The 22,063-nt window shown below is 57.9% G+C and overlaps 7 protein-coding genes across 7 annotated transcripts; 5 read left to right on the top strand and 2 right to left on the bottom strand.

Annotated features, from left to right (window-relative positions):
- Nucleotides 1–2,597: 2,597 nt before the first annotated feature.
- On the top strand, nucleotides 2,598–4,145 carry C7974DRAFT_399446 (uncharacterized protein). The gene has a single exon (XM_046142412.1). It carries the CDS (start codon nucleotides 2,755–2,757, stop codon nucleotides 3,877–3,879), a length of 1,125 nt encoding a protein of 374 aa, XP_045994790.1. The 5' UTR covers nucleotides 2,598–2,754; the 3' UTR covers nucleotides 3,880–4,145.
- A 466-nt stretch (nucleotides 4,146–4,611) lies between these two features.
- On the top strand, nucleotides 4,612–5,169 carry C7974DRAFT_399445 (uncharacterized protein). The gene has a single exon (XM_046142411.1). The coding sequence runs from the start codon at nucleotides 4,802–4,804 to the stop codon at nucleotides 4,955–4,957; it is 156 nt and encodes a 51-aa protein (XP_045994789.1). The 5' UTR covers nucleotides 4,612–4,801; the 3' UTR covers nucleotides 4,958–5,169.
- An 833-nt stretch (nucleotides 5,170–6,002) lies between these two features.
- Nucleotides 6,003–7,822, top strand: C7974DRAFT_271050 (uncharacterized protein; the record flags this gene model as incomplete). The annotated part of the gene is made up of 2 exons (XM_046137545.1): nucleotides 6,003–6,449; nucleotides 6,530–7,822. Coding segments are annotated over 2 exons (1,740 nt in total), but the record flags the coding sequence as incomplete, so codon positions are not given.
- Nucleotides 7,823–8,647: 825 nt separating this feature from the next.
- C7974DRAFT_230993 (uncharacterized protein) lies at nucleotides 8,648–11,613 on the top strand. The gene is made up of 4 exons (XM_046137369.1): nucleotides 8,648–8,761; nucleotides 8,807–8,961; nucleotides 9,032–11,473; nucleotides 11,529–11,613. Exons 2-3 carry the CDS (start codon nucleotides 8,842–8,844, stop codon nucleotides 11,375–11,377), a joined length of 2,466 nt encoding a protein of 821 aa, XP_045994787.1. The 5' UTR covers nucleotides 8,648–8,761; nucleotides 8,807–8,841; the 3' UTR covers nucleotides 11,378–11,473; nucleotides 11,529–11,613.
- A 176-nt stretch (nucleotides 11,614–11,789) lies between these two features.
- On the bottom strand, nucleotides 11,790–13,304 carry C7974DRAFT_435709 (uncharacterized protein; the record flags this gene model as incomplete). The annotated part of the gene is made up of 1 exon (XM_046145079.1): nucleotides 11,790–13,304. One exon carries the CDS (start codon nucleotides 13,302–13,304, stop codon nucleotides 11,790–11,792), a length of 1,515 nt encoding a protein of 504 aa, XP_045994786.1.
- Nucleotides 13,305–17,231: 3,927 nt separating this feature from the next.
- Nucleotides 17,232–18,001, bottom strand: C7974DRAFT_458396 (uncharacterized protein; the record flags this gene model as incomplete). The annotated part of the gene is made up of 3 exons (XM_046146081.1): nucleotides 17,232–17,682; nucleotides 17,728–17,798; nucleotides 17,925–18,001. Coding segments are annotated over 3 exons (525 nt in total), but the record flags the coding sequence as incomplete, so codon positions are not given.
- Nucleotides 18,002–18,796: 795 nt separating this feature from the next.
- On the top strand, nucleotides 18,797–21,833 carry C7974DRAFT_415519 (uncharacterized protein; the record flags this gene model as incomplete). The annotated part of the gene is made up of 5 exons (XM_046143900.1): nucleotides 18,797–18,995; nucleotides 19,046–19,685; nucleotides 19,734–20,493; nucleotides 20,550–21,297; nucleotides 21,352–21,833. 5 exons carry the CDS (start codon nucleotides 18,797–18,799, stop codon nucleotides 21,831–21,833), a joined length of 2,829 nt encoding a protein of 942 aa, XP_045994784.1.
- Nucleotides 21,834–22,063: the final 230 nt, after the last annotated feature.

Genomic DNA, 22,063 nt, shown 5'->3' with positions numbered 1-22,063 from the left:
CGGCAAGCTCCAAGCCTTCCCCCACAGCGGACACCGCCGTCAATTCCCCCGGAGAGACCCATTACTAACGGGCAGCCTTCACCCAATGGTCGTGATGGAGATCACTCATCTGAACTCCGCGTAATGCAGAATGCCCAGGTTCAGCCTCGGAGTGTGTCTGCTCCTTTGCAGCAGATGCTAATGCCTACTCACGATCATCGCGTCGTCAGTCAACCGCTTGCTCCGCCTCCTACAGGACCCGCATCAGGACCTGCATCAGGACCGAGGAACGAATTTGAATACCAGCAGCAAATGATGCAGCTTCAGGCCAAGTACCCGCGTTTCCGTGGATCGGAGAGTCAGGCTTTCGCTCAACAACCAGGCCCTGCCCAACCAGCTCCCCAGGCTCACGAGAAGCCGTCATCGAAGCCAAGATTAGCAGCAGCGATCAAAGGCATCGTTGGCAGAACGTCGCCAAATGTACCCCTTACATCTAACGCGCCGCCACCTCCGCCAAGCCAAGGTCTCAACATCCCGCCCCCCGACACCAACAAAGCTGAATCATTTGTCTCGGTGGTCAGCAACTTGTCACGTGAGCGCAACACATCAACCCCGGGAGCACAACCTGGTGTCGCTATAGGCCCACAACGACCACCCAGTTTTGGTGCAGATTCGCAATACAGCCACGTCAGTCATGGCTCCATGCAAGCGCAGCCAGCGCAGTCTAGACAGGATCTTACAACGGCCCCAATTGCTACTCAATATCATAACCAACATCCACACCAACGGCCGCCACAGCAATCGCAACTAGCGCCACCGCAGCAGAACGGACCGTCACATGGCTATCGCGCTTCTACTAGTGCTATACCTGACGTGGGCAAGAAAAAGAGGTTTTCAGCGATCACTGGTCTATTTGGCAAAAGCAACCCAGCTGCAGAATTGCAGGGAAAGTTCAAACTGTCAAGAGAAGAGAAGAAGGCTCAGAAGGCTCAGAGACACAACAGTCAACCAGCTGTACAGCCTCCGGCAAATCAGCAGTGGCCTCCACCGAACACACAATTTGTCACTCATCCGCAGCCGAACGTGCACGGGCAAGGACAGTTCCCTGAACACCCTGCTGATCCGCGCTTCATGTCCTATCAGGGAGCACCACAGACGCATGCACATGGCGCTCAGGTCATGCAATCTGCGCAAGGCGTACACCAACCGTATCCACAGTCCCAGGTGCAGCCACATCCACAACAAGGCTTTCCACCACAACAGAGGCCGTCGGAAGAAGGCTCTGCGTACCTGAGAACGAAGCAAATGGCTGACGAATACCGAGCAAGACAAGGCACTGGCCAGCCACCACGACCCGTATACGAAGATCCTGCCTCGGTAGGCTCTGCGCCCCGGCAATCAATGGAACAATCTCAGCAGCCTTTCCCGAAGCAGCCGCCGTCCAACGGATACTATTACCCCGACAAACCTCCCCCAGAGCAAGGCGCTTACACGTCGTCTCAGGAGGAGCAAAAACGCGCTTTGCAGTTGAGACAGCAGCAACAGCTGGAGGCTGAGCGGCGACACAATGCAGGGTTGCCGCGCTCACCAGGCGAGCAAGGAGCGTACAACGCAACTACCAGCTCTCGTCAGCAGATGCAGCAACCTCAACGATTGTATTCTCAGGAACACGGTGCATACGGTGCTGCTTCTATCGCTCATCAGCAGGCATTACAACAGCAGCAACAGGAGCAACAACGGGCTCCTGTCTTCCAACAAGAACCTTATGGACCCAGTCCAGAAGAGAGACAGCGGTTGCAACACGAGCAATTCCCTCTTCCCCGACCAGAGGCCCTTGGACGCTCCCAGATCCATTACGATCAAATACAGCATCACACACCGCCGCAGCGTACAGTTGTCTCGCCACCACAGGACCGCCAGCAACCGGCACAGAACCAGCACCAGCCAGACATGACAAGAGAGGAACAGATGAGGCATGCTGAACAAGACCTGGCACGGCACCGCTGGCAGCAGCAACAAATGCAGCTCCGACAGTTCCACGAGCAGCAACAGACTCAGCTTGCGCAACAACGAGCTGCCAGCCGAGCTGTTTCCGGTCCTCTCCTGAGCCAGGCTTCGCCGCCCGCGTCGCCAGTCGCGCAACGGCATGTGAGCTCACCTGAACCCCAATACGAGACGCCTCCAATCCCCGGGGCATACGGCCATGTACAGGGTGTCTTCGTCTCGCCCTTCGACCAACCCCATGCGTATTCAAGCCCGCCCACCCAGCACGACCGACAGGTCTCAGATGCTCAAATGACACCCATCTCGCCCCAAGTGTCAGGGCAGTCCCAGATGCCACCCAATGCCCGCCATCACTCCGATGCCAGCAGCGTTTCCGTGGTGTCGCCGATATCCGGGCCTAGTCCCGAGCCTGCTGCGGCTGGGCCGGCAGTGGCTCTGCTCCAGCAGAAGTCTAGGATGCCTAGTATCTCGGAGGTGCATCAGCAGGTGCCACCTCAGGAGCGAGCGCCACCTCAGGAACGTGCACCACCTCAAGAGCGTGCACTAGCTCAAGAGCGTGCACCAGTTCAAGAGCGTGTACCAGTTCAAGAGCGTGCACCAGTTCAAGAGCGTGCACCATTTCAAGAGCGACCACTTCAAGAGCGACCACTTCAAGAGCGCCCATTTCAAGAGCGCCCACTTCAAGAGCGAGCGCCAGTCCAAGAGCGAGCGCCACTGCAGGAACGAGCACCACCTCAAGAACGGGCACCACCCCAAGAACGACCGTGGCACATGAACTTCCCAGCTGGCACCACAGAACAAGACATTGTTCGGGCCCGCCAGAAGCAGTTCATGAAGCAGCAATTTGCCTCACAGAAGCAGGCGCAAGCAGAAAGACATGCAGCTTCGCCTTCTCCGCGTAGCTCGCCCGACAAGCAGACACCCCCATATTCTGCGCCTCTCGAGCAACCTCAAGCACACGGTGGAGGCTTCAGAGAAGTGTTGCCGAGGATGTCCCCGCAACCATTCGCTGCACCTCATTCTGCACCCCTTGATCGCCGTAGTCCACAGCATACCCCATCTCATTCACAAGGGGGTGGGGGGTGGCCCCTCCACGCAACACCTAATCAGATCGAATCTGCACAGACGGTGGCAGGTCCGCCACTAGCTTCGCAGGGACTGCGTACACCAGTATACACTGGTGAGGTTGAACGTCACCCGTCACACGTCCACGAGCCACAACATGCTGCCTATGGCGATCAACGATACGAACCGACGCCACCAGCAGACATGCAGAGAGTACTACCTCTCCAACAGCCCGGACACGACGATGATGAAATTGATGATGCACCTCCGTCATACGATGGTCCCGCCGCACCTACTGTTGGCATGGAGAAGAGCAACCCCGACCGCCCTCGTCCGCCGAACATCATAACAGCGCCCCCCAATGACGGTCGCCAACACGAAGGACGACCTCGTCAGGCCTCCCTCGGCCTCATGCAACACCCTCAACCCGCCTCCATGGCCGCCTCCCCCCAACGCACAGCCCCCCACATGGGCGCCGAGTCTCTTCGCCGCCAACTTCTCCAACAAGAAGAGCACGCCCGCATGGAGCGCATCCAGCGCTCGCAACTTCAAGCCGCCCAGCGCCAGCGCGAACAGCAGGAACGCGACGCGGCCCGCGCGCGCGCCCTCGAGCTCGAGCGCAGCGTCTCAGGCGGCGGGCGCGTCGGCAGTCTGCGCAGTGTCAGCGGCAGCCACAACGGCGGCGCAGGCGGCTGGGAGCGCCGTGGACTACAGGGAAGCACGAACCGCCCCGTGTTCGAGCTGCCAGCGCTCGAGGACGAGGAGCCGGTCATGCGCGCGACGTCGTTTCCGGGGCAGGAGTGGGTGCCGCCCATGTATGTCGACGACTAAGCGACTTTGGCCGTTGCTTGGGTCCGTGTGGTCCACTCACCCTTTTCGCAAAATTTGTACAGAACGATGCATACCATGTTCTTTTTCTTCGAGGTCTGAGCGACGCTTCGTGCGTTTTGGCATTTGATTGGATACCCCTCCTTTCCGCATACACCTGTGCAGCATATTAGTATTCATTATTATGTACATAGAGCGCTGTTCAAACGATGCTGCCTTGAGTCGAGGCTCATCATTAATGGAATAGTTCTGACTTGTTTGGTTTCCTCGGTCGTTGTTTTGTTGATATTTGGTTCGTAACACCGACGTCTTCCCTTGTTATGCTCAACCGTGGTTCGCGTCAGGCTGCCAACCGCAGTTTATAAAGAGTTCCGGGAGTGACTCATGTTACACAGTATAATTCAAGAGATAGAATGGGTACAACCGCGCTGGGTTTTGGATCACGATTGCCTGTATCGATCCATGGTCGAGAGCAGGCACAGTTCCAGTGAAATCACACACCGTCTGCCCGAGCACTATAAAACCCACCCTCTCCATTCCCATTCCCCTCAAACACAAATCCCATCACAAAACCATCTTACCACACACACACCTCCCAACACCTCCAACAACCTCCAACAACCAACTCACAATGCACACCACCATCACCACCCTCCACAAGTGCCTCCGGGCCCACACCAAAGCCCTCCCCCTCCCACCCCGGCGCCACATCGCAGCCACCAGCGCACCCCACATCACCACCCTCAAGCACCGCACCACCACCTGGGAGCCTGCGCTCGCCCTCAGCAACCCCACCTCCTGCAGCCCCCACAACAGCGAAGCCAACACCACGCCACGCACCACCAGCCGCGCTCTGCTGCAAAGCGGTGTATCCGCCGCGCTGCGTGCACCCGTGGAGAAGCAAGAGAAGGAGAAGGAGAAGGAGATGGAGAGGGTCCGGCCCTGGCCGTATTCGCTGCCCAAGTGGCTCAGGCCTAGGAAGGGGACTACGTATGCGCAGGTGCATGGGGATGGGGGAGAGGGACAGGGGTCCGTGGGGGTGCTGCAGAAGGTGTTGTATGGGGTTCCGGATCCGCAGTGAAGGGGGAGTGGGGAGAGCGGTTTGGCTGGCGTTGCTGGGTTCGGGGTGCGGGTTTTCAATCTGATGCTGATTTGTTTTAGCGGTGGAATGTTAAGCGTGGCTTACGTTATTCGATCTTTAGGTTTTTTAAGCTTGCAATCCTATTTTTTCCCAGTACCTCCATTGCTCTTAATCAAGTGGTTTAGTCATGATGAGATTTGCAAGTGACACTAGTCTAACCTGTAGAAAGCGTGTATGCCTCCCAAAGCCGTCAGATCGCTTGTGCGACTAACAATACCCTTGTACATGTAAATGTTTATGTCGGTAGCACAGTGTAACCTGCCAGCCAATCACTACGTTGAACACGTGCGCTGCGATGCACCTGCCTCCACGTTCAGCCTCAATCTTGGCTGCTGCCTTCCAATAAGAAATACCTACAATCTCCGTCTCCGTTGTTCGCTTCCACTTAACAGACCTTATTTCTTTTCACTCTCTTAGCACTTATGTGGAGCCTTATCGCTAGCTATAGCATGTGCCGTGGAACCCAGCCTCGCACGCTTGACACACCACAACCGAGCGCACGGTGAAGTGAAAGCAGCGTCGCCAACCTTCGCTTACCGTCAAACGCGTCTGCACCTGGCAAACGGCGAAAACAACCCTCCACACCCTGTTCTACACACAGCCAGCACGGCCTTGCGGAACCGCACCTCGACACCACATCATGAGCGCCGGATCGCCGGGGGATCGCCGCCGATCGAACTCTCTCAGTTCGACGGAGAATGAAGACTTGGACTTTCAGTACGCGCTGAAGCTGTCCGCCGAGCTCAACGGGGATCTCGGCGGACACGCCGAAGCAGCTGCCGCGGCGGCGAAGCGGCACGGTGAATGTGATAACGACGTTGACTCTGCCGTGCAGAAGCTTTGCAATGACAAGATCGGCTCTAAGAGCAGCGGAGCTTCCTCAAGCGCGAGCAGCGCTTCTCCCGCAGCGCCACATAAAGCTAAAGCCAACACTGTAGCCTCGATCAACGATACCGAAACCACTGTTGAGCAGGCCACCAGGCCGCTTTCTGACTTTCTAGAATATCTTAAGGCAAGTCAGTGCGCTGACTGCGGCGGTCGTTTCCTCAAACACGAATCAGACGCGACTCATATCTTTCAAGAATGGTACGAATACAAGGCTGCGTTGTCTTCGCTGCTCAGATGCGAGACATGCGGAGTGTTTTCCTGCATCACGTGTTCAGCTACGCCTTTCTCTAAGCGATCGTTGGTCATCTTCGATAACAGGTCCGTGTCGTGGTGTTGCACCGATGGCCGTCTCCTTGTGATCTGGATCTTGCTTTGTGGCTTCGACGTTCCCTACTGCGAGATGAAGGTGAAGAATGCGGAAATCAAAGCAGAGCTCCAATCTCAGCCAACAGAGCAAGACGAAGGGAGTGAGAGATCCAAGGGAAAAGGAAAAGCTGAGAGTAGCCGGCCGGGTCGAAGTGGCGTTGGTTACGGTGGCAGCAGTGTCTATTCCCAGTACGTATCGTCGGATGGCTTTGACGAAGCCGTTAACAAAGATCTCTCTCACATCTACTCAGAAAGAAGAAGAACAAGACTCAATCGGACCCCACGTCGGAAAAGAAGGCACAAATGCTTGAAGTCCAACAAGCCATTGACAGGCTAGCAACGACAGTCCTCAGCCTTCTTGAGAACCTGCTACCGTCCTTGGACCGCGGTCATGCTTTCGATATGGGTCCACCAGCGATGATCACAGACATGCTCTTGAAGAGTAGAGTCCTGGATTATTTCGTAGACTTGTTGCTCCACGACTCTCTTGACGAAGTTTCTTCACGGAGTGCAACGTATAGTGCTGTTCTAGACTTTGTGAAAGTCCTCAGCAGGCACGAAATCACAGCCAACTCGACAGTGTTCTCTAGAAGACAACAGCGACCTGAGCTTTGCAACTTGCTCACACGAACATACCGCCGCACTGAAGTTCCAACGCAGGAAGTGGTCCCATCGATTGCCGACTGTCTGCGCGAACGAATGATACTCGGTGATCTGCAGCTGAAGAATGCCGAACAATACAAGGCGTTTTACGATACGGAAAGCGACCAAGAGATCCTCTCGCACTGTCGCAAGATCTCTGAGACTTGGAAGTCCCTTGGCCTCCACGTGCGCGAATCAACGGCAGAAGCGGAAGGCTCGAACACTGCTGAGCCATTCGTGAACATCAGTGATGTCGATGACGATCAGATCTGTGCCTCACATGCGTTTGCGGGAGAAGCACGGGAACAGAACCGCTCAGCCCCTGGCCGGTTCAAACGCTTGGTCTCCGAGATCAACATACTGAAGAGCAGTCTCCCTCGGACAATCTTTGTTCGGCATGGGGAATCGCGCTTGGATGTCATGAAGTGCGTAATCATTGGCGCAGAAGATACTCCGTACGAGAACGGAATCTTCGAATTCGACATGTACTGCCCGGCGGAGTACCCAAAGAATCCTCCGCAAGTGTCTTTCAAGGGAACTGATGGGGGCAAGCACGGAATCAATCCCAACCTCTACCCTGACGGCAAGGTATGCCTTTCTTTGCTAGGCACCTGGCCTGGACAGCCGTGGGACCCGGTACAATCAACTCTTCTCCAAGTTCTAGTCTCTATCCAGGCAATGGTGTTGTGCGAGCAGCCATGGTACAACGAACCGGGCAGGGAGCACGCGTTTGGATACGAAGAGGCCGAAGTTGCGTCGGAAGCGTACAACCGCAGGATACGCGAGCTGACTGTTGAAATTGCGATGATCAACTGGCTTGAGAAGATTCCTGCGATCTGGGAAGATGTTGTCAAGAGACACTTTCGTTCAAACGCGGACAAGATTCTGCGCACTGTTACCGAGTGGAGCGGACAGTCTAGGCCTTTCAAGGGTGCGGGAATGCCGGAGCTCTTTCATCTGTACCATCCTGATAAAGAGATGGGCTATCGTATGGTACTACCCAAGCTTCACAAGTACCTGCAGGGCTACGGTGCGACTGTCGGGCTGCCGGAGTTCCCTGAAGAGGTCGAGGCGGAATCTAAGGTAGCTCGCATACAGCGCCTACTGACCAAGGACTTTGAGGAGTTTCTAGAGGCCGCACATGGTCCGCCGTCCGAGCCAGGGTTACCTCCATCGTACATAGGACCGAGCTTCGATAATGGCGTCGATGAGATTGAGGGCATTGATGGAGTGGTCGACAGGGCCGAGGTCGAACGTCTCATGGCTCCGATGGGAACACCAGGTGACGGAGAACAGAGCTTTTACAGCTATCTTGGTCGAGGACAGTCGGTCGGTGCAGGGCCAAGTGGTGGTCCACCAGCTCCGTCGGGTGGTGGAGGACGGGGGCGCGGACGCGGAATGGGTCATGGGCTGTTCGACTGGCTGGAGAACAATAAACCCAAGGTGACCAATCCGTTTGCTACAAGTAAGAAGTCTCAGAAGGGTAAAGGAAAAGAGCGTGAAGGCAGTGACGACAAGGGGGATGGTGGGCGGGACGGAGGGTTGGGAGGAGGAGGTGGAAGCTCGAAGGCAAACACATTGTAGATGGGCGTCAATGCACGTCAATGCATGTGAGATGTTGCTGGTATGTCAAACGGGTATGACAGACAGGCACATCAGGCAGGCGTATCAGACAGAGATCAGACATGGACTCGGCCAACGACGGAGAGCCGCGAAGGCCATGCTGCCAGGACGTGATATGTCGGCAGCCAGGGATACCACGTGTAGCGCAGTGTAGCGAACAATCAAATGCGTGTACTTATGAAAAGTGGTTGGCATGTCTGGTGGCGGGCGTGAAGGTGTTCTTCGGTAGGGCTGAAGACGCGGGGAAGTCGCGGCCATGACATCAGTCAGCCCTGCACTCACCTCCAAGCAGCTGATAGCCGGCCATGCAAGGACCACACCCACTGCCAGCGCGGCCGCAGGATGCCCCCCTCGACTCGCGCAGCCCGCACGCCATGACCGCACCAGCTCCGGGCGGCACTGGCCCGCTGTGGGCAGGGAGCTTGGTATGTGCCCGGCGCGTCACCCGCCCGCGTCTCCCTTGGGCGGCGTCAACACGCAGCGCTAACGTGCCAGCTCGAAAACCTCCCCGACGAGCTGCTGCAGCTGATTGTCGCCCACCTCACGACCGCCGACCGCCGCGCCGCCGCCCTCGTCTCGCGCACCTTCCACCGCCATGCGACGGACCTCCTGTGGCAGACGGTCTGCCTGGCCGACACGCGGACGCTGCGCGCGGGCGCTGCCGACGAACTGCTCAGCGACGGCGAGCAGATGGACGAGCACGACGACACGCCGCTGATCGAGAAGCTGCACATCCTCGCCACGAACCCCGCCATTGCCGCCAAGGTGCAGACGCTCACCCACCGCTGCCACCTGCCCACCCCCAACATCTTCACCGAGCTGCCGCGCCTGTACTTCGACGCCGCCAACCTGTCCGCCGACGCCCGCCTGCACGCCCTGCTGCGCGCCGCCATCCGCAACCTGGTCAACGTGCACACCCTGCGTATCGTCTACGGCCACTGGCGCCTGACCACCGCCCTGGTCGCCGGCTTCCTGCACCATGCTCGCCCGCGCGAGGTCCCGCTGCGCAAGCTGTGGCTGGAGAGCTGCGCCTTTGATATCCGGGACGCTGGCTTCCTTGGGCTGCTCAGTCACACGGGGCTCGAGTCGATCCGCCTGCGCCGTCTGCGCGCCGAGACAGCGAGCGTGCCTAGCAAGTACGACATGGCCTGGCTGGACATGAAGCTGGCCCGCGGCGGCCACTACTACCAGATGCACAACGGCGCGGGCGCCTGGGTCGGCACCACGGTCGAGTTCGCCCAGAAGGACCTGCCCGTCCAGCTGCTGGCGCCCACGCCGGACGCCATGACCGCCACGGCACGAGCCTTCGACAACCTGCTCTGGGCCGACCTCCCGGAAATAGACGAATTTGTCGACAGTCTGCCGGTCGAAGTCCCTTGGACGCCTACGCTACCACGGGGACCGATGCAGTGGCTGTTCGAGGCCTCGCAGTCCACGCTCACGCGACTCGACCTCGACTGGATTTTGTGGCGTCAGCGAGAGCTCGACGACATCCACGACGGATCTGCTGTATTCTTGAAAGATCTCGCTGCTATGCGGTTCCCGTACCTGGTTGCCTTCCAGATGCGCAACGCGGTGCTGCCGCTGACCAAGCTTCCCGACGAGGTATTCCTCCTCGAAGACACATTCTTATCGTTCTTGGAGGCGCATCCCAGGATTAAGTGTCTTGCCTGGCCGCTCGACAAGTTCTACAACCATACCAGGCCGTCAGTAGAGCTGCAAAGCAGGTGTCGAATCCTGATCGGACATATGGCTATGGTCCTGACCGATCTGCGCCTCGACACCTACTACGCCGGCAACGGAGAGCCCATGACTGACGAAAGCACCTCCGTTGAATCCACCTGTCAGCGCATCCGCCGGAGAAGATTCATCACCGAGTTCGCCCCTCACATGCGTAAAATCAAGCAGATCAAGCTCGAAGGCGGCATCCCCCGCGACGAGAAGCGCGAAATCCTGCGCGCTCTGCACTACTGTCCGCTTCAGAAAATCGTCTTCATCGGCGTCTCGTTTCCCGTCGGCAACACCTGGGGCACCGGCGGCGCCCTCCTCAAGGCCCTCGACGCCGGCCACGCCTCCGACTTTGCCTGGGACCTGGAAGAAGAGAGCCCCGCCGGCCTCTTCGGCGCGTACAGACGCCGCACCGCCGTGGCAGAACCCTTCACCTTCGTCCCCGAATTCGGCTGGACTGCAGAAGCCCCGCTCCTCCGCACTCTGGCTCTGCACCATGCGTCGACCGTACAGGAGCTCAAGATCTGCGGCTACAACGGCTGCCCCGTCCTCTCGCACCTCACCCCCGCAACTACCCCGCTGCTGGCGCCCCTGATGCAGTACACCAACCTGCGCCACCTGGTTGTGAGTTTCTGGCTGCTGACCTTCTTCGAGGACGCCTATCGCGACCTGGAGATAGTGCAGAGCTGGATGGACACGCGCTCGCCGTCGTCCACAGCGCTCGTCGTCGTCACTCCGCCCCGCAGCCCCGACCGCGACGCCCAGGTCGAGGGCACTGTGATGCCGGCCCCTGTCCCCACAGCCCCGCGCCCGGAGTTCAATCGCTGGGCCGTCGCGCTCAAGACTAAGTTCACGCCCTCGGCGCTCGCGTACCGCGTTGCGAGCGACATTGCGCCGTTTCTGAGTCCTACGGCTAAGGCGAGGGAGGGGGGTGTGCGGATCCGCGCGAGTTTCTGTCTCGGCGCCAGGGAGGAGCGGAGGGTTGCAAACGATATTTTTGATTTGGATATTAGGGTTGGCGCCGATGATCAGGTGTTGGAGTTTGTGGGGCCGCGGGAGGAGGGTGAGAAGGGGCGGTGGTGGGCCAAGATGGAGGGGCGGCAGTGGTTTTGAGGCGTCTCTTTACAGATTTTGAGGCGTCTGGTTACAGGTTCGAGGCGTCTGGGTGTACTGGCTAAGGAATCTGTGGGTGTTCTTAAAGCGTGTCAGGTATGTCAGCATTGCATAGGTTGCAGGCACGATATCACATTAATGACATCTCTAGTGTGTAAGCACATGTGTATTGACCAAGCCGTTCTTTACCGCTATGTAATACTGCCCAATCCATCTAGCAGCCGAGTCGGAACGCCGGACCATGCAAACGCTGAGGAAGGGTATCTGTGCGTGGTAGAAACAAGATGAAATCAGACTGAGGGGGCGAATGCTGAGTGCAAGCGCGCTGAGGTAGGAAAGAGACAGTGGAAAAGACAGTGCATGCTATGCAGAGACAAGTCTCAATGCAGCAGCCAGAGAAAAGGAAATCCACCTACTCAGCCTTTGCCTTCTTCTCCTCCGTCTGCGGCAGCGTACGGCCCGACCACTCCATGTCCAGGCACGTAAATGCCGTGTAGATCTTCAGCAGCGAATGCCAGTACGCGAACAGCGGATACGCAGGCACCACGAAGAACAGCAGGAAATCCCACGGGTGCGCCCACCACCACGGAGCCGTCTTGACTAGCTTGGTGAGCTGGATGGCGTACGCGAGCGCCAGCAGCACCATCCACGGGTGCGCGGCCTCGGCAAACCAGGTGCTGCGCGTGAACGTGAACAGAGCCAGTGCGTCCCACACCAGCGCCGTGTTGTACAGCCACGGAATGTACGTCGTCCACACGCTCAGCGGCCACACCCACCAGATATCGCGGTCGACGAGCAGCGCAATGGGGTTCTGCCGGAACGTCGAGCGCGACCAGCGCCGGCACTGCGCCGGGAACTTGAACTCGCGCGGGTACGCGCCCAGCGCGGTGCTCATGGTCGCCTCGCGCTGGCACTGCATCTTCACCGCCCAGCCGTGCCGCAGCACCCAGCGCGTGATGAAGTTGTCGTCGTCGGCCTGCACGGGGCCGCACCCGAGCACGTACTCGTGCGTAAACGCGTGCTGGAACTCTGGAGTCAGAATCGCCCGGCGGATCAGGCTCGAGCGGCCCGACACGCAGAACACGCCGCCGTCGGCCGCGTTGCACGAACGGATCTCGAAGTTGTGCCGGATCAGGTACACGCCGCCCATCACGTTCCAGAAGCGCGCGTACCAGCGCAGCCAGGCGTTGTAGAGCACGCCGTCCACGGGGTCGACAGCGGGCGCCGCCAGGTCCTTCACCCACTTGCGGGTCCCGACGAGGCCGACAGCGGGGTCGTTGAAGGCGGCGAGCGCCTCGACGAGCCAGGCCGGCGTCCACTCGGCGGTGTCGTCGGCGGAGACCACGATAGCCGTGTGCGCGTGCGTGAGGCCCGCGACCACCTGGCGGCGCTTGCTGGACCGGCCCACGTCGATGACTTCAATTGCAGAGGAGACGGGCGTTGCTGGGAGGCCGTTGCGGCGCTGGTACGCCGTCAGGCCCGCCTCGTAGCGCGGGCGGAAGGCGCGCAGGAAGCGCTCGACGCCCGTGGCCGCGGCGCGGGTGTTCGTCGAGAAGACGACGCGGGCGGGCGCGTTGGCCAGGATCGACGCAACCAGGTCCTCGAAGACGGGGTTGCCGGCCGGGCCAACGGTGGGCAGCACGACGGTGCAGTCTCGCGGCTTCATGGCGTCGGCGCGCGAGGGGCGGACGGGCGCGTAATGGAACCAGAAGAAGATCTGGACGGCGGTGCGCCAGTAGCGGAAGACGAGGAGGAATACGAACCAGACGTCAGCGCCGTTGGGGGCCTGCTCGGCGAGACGGCAGGTGGTGTAGAGAGTCAGTGCGGGGATGACATGGCAGAGCATGCCCAGAGATGTCAGTAGGGTAGGGTACTTGACCTTGCGACGATAATCAAAGACGAGGAAGCCCGTCCAGCACAGCATCATCGCGACGATGGAGACCGCGGCCTCTGTGGGGTGAAGAATCGCGGTGGTGCAGAAGAGGGCAAGGCACGCGTAGGCCGTGGCCAGCGGTACGAACCATTTGATCCTGGAGAAGGCGGACGTCAGTCTACCCAGGGGCTTGAGCGACGACGGCGGAAGCGGAGCTTGATCCATGCTCGATGACATGCAAGAGTAGTGGGCCGGAGTGTGTAGTTGTGAGCCTTGGGATTTTACCCAGCAGGGTAGATATCAGCAGAGGGTACTCGCAGTGAAAGCTCACAAAAGGGAAGGGTGTCCTTCACTGTTGCTGCGCTGGCCAGCACTGTTCGTGGTGCTGTGCTGTCCTCGCGAGTACCTGGTCCTGGGGACATGACTGGGAAGTCCTTTTCATTGCTGGCTCGGAGTTGGCTGTGAAGGAGGGCGTGTGAATCTGCCAAATGGATGTCGCGGTGAAGCTCATCTGTAACTGTGAACGGTCTGTTTGTGAGGTTGAACGCATATTCTAGGACAGCCATTGCACCGCCAGTGAACCAACGGCTTTCTGCGAGTACGGTCGAGCATTGCATTAGTGCATTCATGAGGCTGTCGATACGGCGCTGTGTGAGAGTGAATGTTGGAGTGGACAGCCAGGGCGATCACGAAATATAGCGTGCAGGAAGGGGGAAGGCACAGTTTGATGAATCCGGAAACAACGTGCTTGTCATTTGGCCGGGCCGAGCACACTGAGCGAAGCAGCTAAAGCAAGCACGTTCATCAAGACGATGCGAGAAAACGCTGCTGAACGATACAACGAAGACCAGACTTCCCACAGTGCAGCAAGGACTCGCGGCAAACGCAGGAACCGGTCCGGGACAAAGAGAACCCTCGAACGACCGTCGACAGGACGCTCGAAACCGTATCTCATTGTATGACCTGCATTGTGCACCCCGGTTTTCGACAGCACTCCTACATGCCCTCGACACAATTTCGACAATGTTGGGTTAGTGGTACTTCTGTAACTTCAGGGGGATGCGCGGATCTTCATAAAATAGTGCATTGCCATCCTCGCGCTCACTATGCACCGCTCCTTCCTCAGTGCTCCTCGCAGAGAAAGAATGATGCTGTGCTGATTTACGATACTAATGTCGAGTCTGTGTAGAGCTTGTGGAAGCAATGTGCAGTCTACTTCGCGACACTGACCTCAAGCCCACCGATTTGCAATAAAAACGTTGCGAACGCACAACGTGGACGTTGCGCAAGCGTTTAGCACTCCGGGATGCATTCAACTGTCGTAGTCACGTCGTACTTATAGCGTAGGAATACCCTCAGATTCATGCCGTAGTCGTCTTGGGTGGTAGCCGTGTCTGTGACGGGAAAGGGGCCGTTCGTCTTCGTAGTCCCAAGCACTGGTCCGCATGCAGGTTGACAGGAGTAGAACAGTGCAATCTTCCGACCAGCGGAGTTCGTGAGTTTGATGTGTTACTACCAGGTCGAGTCGAATGTCTTTGAGTCGATACTCTGCTCGAGGTCTTTATCACCTTCTCCATGCAACCCAACCTATCGATCATCTCCTCACACTTCTGCAGACCCAGAAGCCTCTTCCAGTTAACCAGCCCTCTGTTGCACTTCTCAAAGCAACAACTGAATAGCCCCTCATACCCTGTCAATGCAAACACCCGCGTAGTCGCCGAGTCCCAACAAACACCCGAATAGCTGAGACACTCACCACACTCCCCTCCCCCCAAAGCCCGGCGAACCGCTGCACATCTGCACGCACCCACCCGTGCCGTCCGATAGCACCGCGGCGCCGGTGCCCCGCACCGCAAGGCCCCGAACCAAGCGCCAATCAAGCTGTCACCAAAGCTTAACTAGCGTCGCAAAAGCTTAAGTCGTACGTTTGTTGCAGAGCCGCTTGACACTGGTCGGTGGTGGGTGGTATGGCATTTCATGGTGGTTTTGTATGGATGGGCGTGAGGGGAGGTGTGGGGTAGGGTAGTGTTGTGCAGTGGTGTGGGGATTATCGCATGGGTGAGTACGTTTTTAGTAATACCGCGGAGACTTGTGTTTGTGCACTGGGGTTGTGTGTTGTGGGGTTGGCTTGCCTGTGACTGCTACCGCTGTTGTTGCTGAGTATTTTTGTCGTTGCATAGTATCTGTAGGAATGAAACGCCACTCAGTGCAATGATTCTACAGTACCAAGTGATCCGAAGGTATTCTTCACACCGTAGCTGCTCACTACGCAGGGGTTGTAGAGAAGGATGCAGTCAGGTAGGGCTGATGATCGCATCGTAATCATATAGTTCAAGGACAGTGACTATGATCTCGACATTGGCGACCCCATTCAGGCTGCGCTGGCGGAAAAAAGAACCAGTCTGACTAACGTGCTCGCTACGATGAATCCCCTTTTGCTGGAATATACGGCGGTTTCTGACGTATACTTACACTCAATTACGATATCATGATAAATGGTTCTTCTAATGTCTCAATCGTGGTTGGCCGGCCGGGGCGAAGGTGTCCTCGAGCGAAATGTCAAGAGAGCAAGCATGGCACCTACTGTTGTTGGATTATCAAGAACAATTGAATCCTCCAGTGGAATTCATCTCTCCGAATATGACTGGTGACGGGCACAGCACCACCGTCACAGTTGCTGGCACGTGGAGTCGCAACTTCCTCGAGCCGCTGCCCAACAGAAACTAACTTCAATGTGAGAAAGGCAGAGGTCCTCAACAATATCAAGCTCACAAGAGCAGTTTATGCATCTTACGTGTTGTAGTCAGTTTGATGGGAAAGTAGCCTTACGCCTAGCAGAATATCATTGTTGACAGCTTGGCAGCGCTATGCCGAAGAAGCTTGTTGACACCACGAAGCATATCTGCAACGACCAGTACATCGAGTTCTCACGCGTGCAAGCCAGCGGGAGTCTTCACAACATGGCACGATGCGACGTTGGCGCCAACGTAGAGATTTGTCGCCGACAAGACTTGCGAGTCATTGCGAAAGTGGAGTGGCCAGTTCCTATCCCTAAGATGGTTCTCGACAAGGACACATTGGTGCCTTGGCAGGAGACTACACAACAATCGAGCAGAGTACGCGGGGAGGACGATTTCGCCCGCTGTTGCGCAGATGTGGGGCAAGCTGGTAAACCCGTTGGCCTACACTAAGGTTGTTGAGATCCCAGATGGCATGCAACCCCAGGCTGGGTTCAAACAAATTGAGTCAGAGACCAAGGCACGGGTTGGGCGCCGCAGACAACACAATGTCTGGTAGGAGTAGAAGCACGCGATCAGGGCGATAAGGCCGTCGTCACGATCTTGTCGCCCCTGTCGATACTTATACGGAGTTGCGACATGCCAGTGCATCGCAATGCACTCCAGAGCCTCCGCCACGCGACTGTAGGGAGTGGTACTCGACCATTCAGGCGCGTGGATTATAGTTCACATGTCGTCATCCGGTCTTATCATGGGTCCCTATTGCAGCCAGCAGCGGGGCAAGCATGCTTGTTTCAACGAACAGCGAAGCCAACTTCCAATTGCGAACGCTACATGGCGGCCGAAGTTGTCTGCCGAGGCCTCTAGCCGAAAGCGTGCCGGCAGTTACGCGGTATGGCCGACATCGCGATCGTGTTTGTGTCCATGTTGTGGAAGTGAGGGCGCATCATTTCCGAACAGGCAGCGAAGCGCCGGAGTTCAGCTGATGTTCGGGCGTTGATCGGCAGCCTTGCGAATGGTGGCATACGCTAGCTCTAGAAGCCGACATGGCCGCCGGTGACAGCTGGTGAGAACGTGGTGTTGAGGTGAAGACACACGAAAGCAGAGAGCAAGGCTGAGACATGTTGAGCTCTCCGTCTCGAGACACATGCTGATCTTGGCGGTCGGTGCAGCTGGTGCGGAGAGGAAGCCGGGCAGCAGCAGGTGAGTGGTCGCGGGCACGTCTGCTTACGTATAGCGCGACCCGAAGACGTGGATGGGCGGCCTGCACCTGCCCTTCTAGCATTAACGCACACGTAAGAAAAAGCACGGCGGCTTTCAGAACACAATCATGTCATCAGCTCGCACGGTTCTGCAAGCTCGACGTGGTGACACGGTGATAAGGAGACGCATGCCTGAGGCAAGGGCGAGGCGGCGTGCAAGCAAGGAGCGCATCCTGCAATGACACGCGACGCGAGATCCACGCCCGCGATCTACACGCTGTGCAAATCCGCAAGCGGGCCGACGTCTGCCTGCAGCGTTGGAGCAGGCGCGATCTGCAGCGCGAGCCAGTGAGGTGGTGAACGGGCATGTCGCTGTCTCAGGGCGCCCGTTTGCCACTTCCAGAATGCTTCTGCGGTGGAGTCGCAGGATGACGATGCAGTGGCGACGACGGGCGGGGCCGGATGGCTGCTGCTGTTGCGTGTTGCTGAGATCTGTGTGCGGTGTCAGCTGCACGCAGTGAGATGCACGACGTGCACGCGGGTGCGTGCTGCCAGCTGAGGTGGTGCGCACTGCGCAGGCGCGCCGAACAGGGCAGTCGCCGCGTATTCTAACGTCTGTCAGCATGGTACCGTCGTTTCGCTGTTTCAGGCCGGCCCAGGCGGCTCTTCGAGCGCAGCGGGCAGCGGGCAGGGCAGGCACCACGGCAGCAGGCACCCACGGCAGGCAGGCTCACGGGCAGCGACGTCTGCGCGCCGGGCAGCAGCAGCAGCAGCAGCGCCAGGCACAAAGGGCGGCGCTGGCGTGCGCGACATGGCGGTGCGGCGCAGGGCGCCGGAGAAAAGCTTCCAACGTTCTGGAAGTCGTTGGCGCTTCGATGCAGCTTCGACGTGCTGAGCGGCGGGCGGGGAGCAAGGAGCGCCCCAAACTGCATTGGTGCGGCGAGTCGTTCGCTGTACCCACACCGCGACCGCTGGCCTCCCTCCACATCGCAACGCCGTGAGCCCCGCCCGCTGCTGCGCTCTCCTTCTGCACGCTCTGCGGTCCTGTCGTGCGCCCGATGCTGCTCAGAGGCCACTTGCGAGGGCGCTGCTTGCGACACTGACGCTGCACCCACACGCTGCCCCGACGCCGCTGCCCGCGCAGTCCTCCTGCTCCTGCGCCGCGCCGCGCACACGCCCGCCGAACGTCCCTGCCGCATTGCGACGGCCAGCGACCGCGCCTGCCCCCAGCGTTGCCTCCGCGCTTCGCACCTTCCTCAGCCTCGCTGCGCCAGTGCTGCCGTGCGCCGCTGCTGCACCTGCTGCACGCGAGCGAGCCCTCGCCGCCCCGTGCCACTGGGCTCCCCGGTGCCGCGCTCGACGTCGTCGTTTCAGATTGCATCTCAGATCAACCGACACACTTGCGCCGCGCCCCGTCTCGATTAAGCCGCCCTTCCCGCGCGCCTGTGCACCGACCCGCGACCTCGCCGGCCCATTGCGACACTGACCTGCAACACCCTCCTGCACCCATCTCGACCCCCGACCCCGTCCACGACCGTCCCTTTGCGCGGCAGGCACCCGGACCCGGACTCCGTGCAGGCTGGCCGCCGCTGCACAAGCGGACATCATGGAGCATGGCGCGTGCAATGTCATCTACGTCGACCGTCGCGCCAACGACGAGCACGTCCGGCGGGAGACGCTGTCCAGCTCGCTCATCGCACGCACCAGCACCGGCAACGTGGGCCAGAGCTACTTTGCGCTGGGCAAGTCGCCGCCCGTCGAGGTCCACGCCAACGTGGAGGCCATTCTCTCCGTCTTCAATGAAGGTAAGCAGCCCGTGCAGCGCCGTCTGCTGCCATTGCTCACACGCACCCAGTCCACATTTGCGGTTCCGGCCGATCGTGCCTGGCCAAGGTCGCCCAACTCGCCCATGGCTCCAACATCCCGACCTTCGTTATCCTTGATGTGCCCTACGACGAAGAGCTGCGTCTGAAACGCCTCTCGCGCGAACCACGCACGCCGTCCCCTACCTCCACGCGCGTGATGCGAGCAGACACCAGCGAGCCGGATGACACGTACGGTTCGCATCTGCTCACACACGTGTCTTCCGAGATATCCTCTCGGAACTTTTCCAAGCTGGTGGTTCCTGTTGTCATGTTGACTGGCCTGTCGAGTGAATCCGCCTCTGCCGCCGCCCCTCCATCAAGCCTCAATAAAACCCACGTCCTTACCGATTCCGTCCGTTTGTCCAAGTATTTCGATTCCGGCGCAGTGGACGTGCTTTCGAGCCCACTGTCAATAGATCGCATGCAGGGGCTGGCTGTCCATGCCTACCGGTTACAAAAAGAGGCGGCACGCGAAGAAGCCAGCTTTCTGACGACTAAGAGGAACAGAAAGCTCTCATGGGTCGGCGTGGACGACGCCAAGCCATATGCATACTTGCGCGAGGCTATGGTCTCCAATCTCATGACTGGTATCTGCAATCCAGAGACAGTGGGTGATTCGATGGAAGCCTCGTAAGTTGTGCAACTGATCTTCGTCTAGCCCGAGACTTATACGCATAGGGATTTTGAACTTGAGCCAGAAAGACGGAAAATTGTCGAGGACAAAGTCTCCACCTGGGCATTTTCAGCGCACGATTTCACTGATGATGAACTCATATACGCCGCGCTAGTCATGCTGCAACATGCGCTTTCGTCACCAGAGCTTGCTCAGTGGCAAATGACTGAGGATGAACTCATCCTGTTTCTTTTGGCCAGCCGTACAGCGTACAACGAATTCGTCAAGTATCATAATTGGCGTCACGTTGTTGATGTTCTTCAAGCGCTATTCCACTTCATGGTGCGAATAGGCACCTTGCCTGCATACCCTCCGACCGACAAAGACCCGGCCAACGAGAAATCGCCCATTGCACATCTCCTGAAGCCTTTCGATGCGCTCACTCTGTTGATTTCTGCGATTGGCCATGATGTCGGTCACCCCGGAGTCAACAACGCGTTCTTGGTCGCGCTTAATGCACCCCTGGCACAACTCTACAACGACCGATCCGTACTCGAATCCTTCCACTGCGCTGCATATTCCCAGATTCTCCGGCGCTATTGGCCGAAAGTCTTCTCTGACATTGCTATGCGCAAACTCATGATCAACAACATTCTTGCTACGGACATGGGTCTGCACTTCAAATACATGAGTGATCTAGGTGGTTTGCAGGAGAAGATAGCACACGACAAAGGAGTGACTGATAGCTGGAGTGTCAAGGTTCGCGAGGAACACAAAGACTTGACTTGTGGGCTTCTTATCAAGTGCGCCGATATTTGCAACGTTGTAAGTCTAATCCTGCAAGATATGAATATTGCATCACGTACTGATTCAAGCACCAGGCGCGCAAGTTCGAGACAGCTATCAAATGGGCCAATATTCTCACCGACGAGTTCAGCAACCAAGGATTCATGGAAGAAGAGCTGCAGATGCCATCCTGTCTATTTGGAGGACCACCTGTGCAGGATGATCTGATCAAGCTTGGCGAGTCACAGATTGGCTTCATCAATATTTTCGTAAGGCCTCTCTTCGAAGCTGTGACCGACATCCTTCCCGCAATGCGTTTCGCTGTCGACGAGATATTGACCAACAAATCGACGTGGGAAACTAAGATTGAGCAAGAGAAGCAGAGGAGGAAGACAAAGGGCCCTCTGCACTTTAGCCTGATGCAAGCATCATATGCATCAGACCCCACTCCAAGTCCATTCTCTGACGGCCCTGGCCCTGGACACCACAACGCTCTCACTTCAGCACCGCCGCAAACTCAAGAAGAGGTTCATCGCCGTGGCTCAAGTGGATCGGTTCATGGTGGCACTCAATATTCTCACAGGTCTTCTGCTGCGCTAGCCCTTGCGTCGCGTGAAAACCAGAGCTCTTCCCGGCGAGGTAGCGGCGATGCCAATCTTACAGCGATACTCGTTACACATACTCCCAATGCGGGTGATGGAACGCCCAGGGGCTCGGATACTGGCATGGACGATCGTACCAAATCAGATCGCAAGGACACGTTGACACAATCATCCTCCAAGAAAAAGGATCGAGACAATGGCAGGCCAGTGACGGCTCCAGCTCCAGCCAGGCGCAGTCAAGGTAAGCCTCGCAGTACATGCATTCAGCTGACAGTTCCAATACTGATCTACGCAGTGATCGAACTCTTTCCCGAACAACAGTCGTCGCCCCAGAGCCACTCAGAGATAGATCTCTCGCAGGGCGCTAACGGCAATCTTGAAGACTCCAAACTGCAGCAATGGGACAGCAACAAAATGAGTGGTGAGAGTGGCGCGACACGATCCGATCTATCACGCGATTCCAGCTGGTGGCGACAAATGAGCTCGAAACGACGCGGCCCACGAGACGCCAGGAACGGTGATCATGACACGCCATATGCCCCTAGAGAGTCGATGTTGAGCCCTCCTACGTCGCATCCCGAACCGCATGCGCACACGTCGACCGGATTGAGCCCTGGCAGGAAGAACACATCTGGACGCTTCAAGAACTTCTTCAAAAGGAAGCCCAGAGGGCATGAGGAACAAGGAAAACAGCTTTCGAGCTTCGGCAGCTCCTCACAACTTCGAACAACACCGCCTACTAGCGACCAAGGCCGATCTCTCAATAGTGACGACTGAGGCCATTGATACAGCCAGTCAGATCCAGATATTCGGCAACGCATCGGTCAACAGAGATCATGCTTCACTGAAAGGCGACCACCAGAGTCCGTAACTACAATTCCCCTGAGCAACAAGGCTCCTCTCGTTACTGCTTTTCTTGAGTCACGATACCTCCGACGCATGACATGACGGGCGTACGAAAAGCTCCGCTTACTGTACTTTTTACTTTGTTTTACGCAATCATTGTT

The sequence above is a fragment of the Boeremia exigua genome, assembly GCF_020726555.1.
Source record: "Boeremia exigua strain MPI-SDFR-AT-0100 chromosome Unknown C7974scaffold_9, whole genome shotgun sequence".
Classification (NCBI taxonomy): domain Eukaryota; kingdom Fungi; phylum Ascomycota; class Dothideomycetes; order Pleosporales; family Didymellaceae; genus Boeremia; species Boeremia exigua.
The sequence above is the reverse complement of the archived record's forward strand: the minus strand, read 5'-3'. Positions and strand labels throughout refer to the sequence as shown.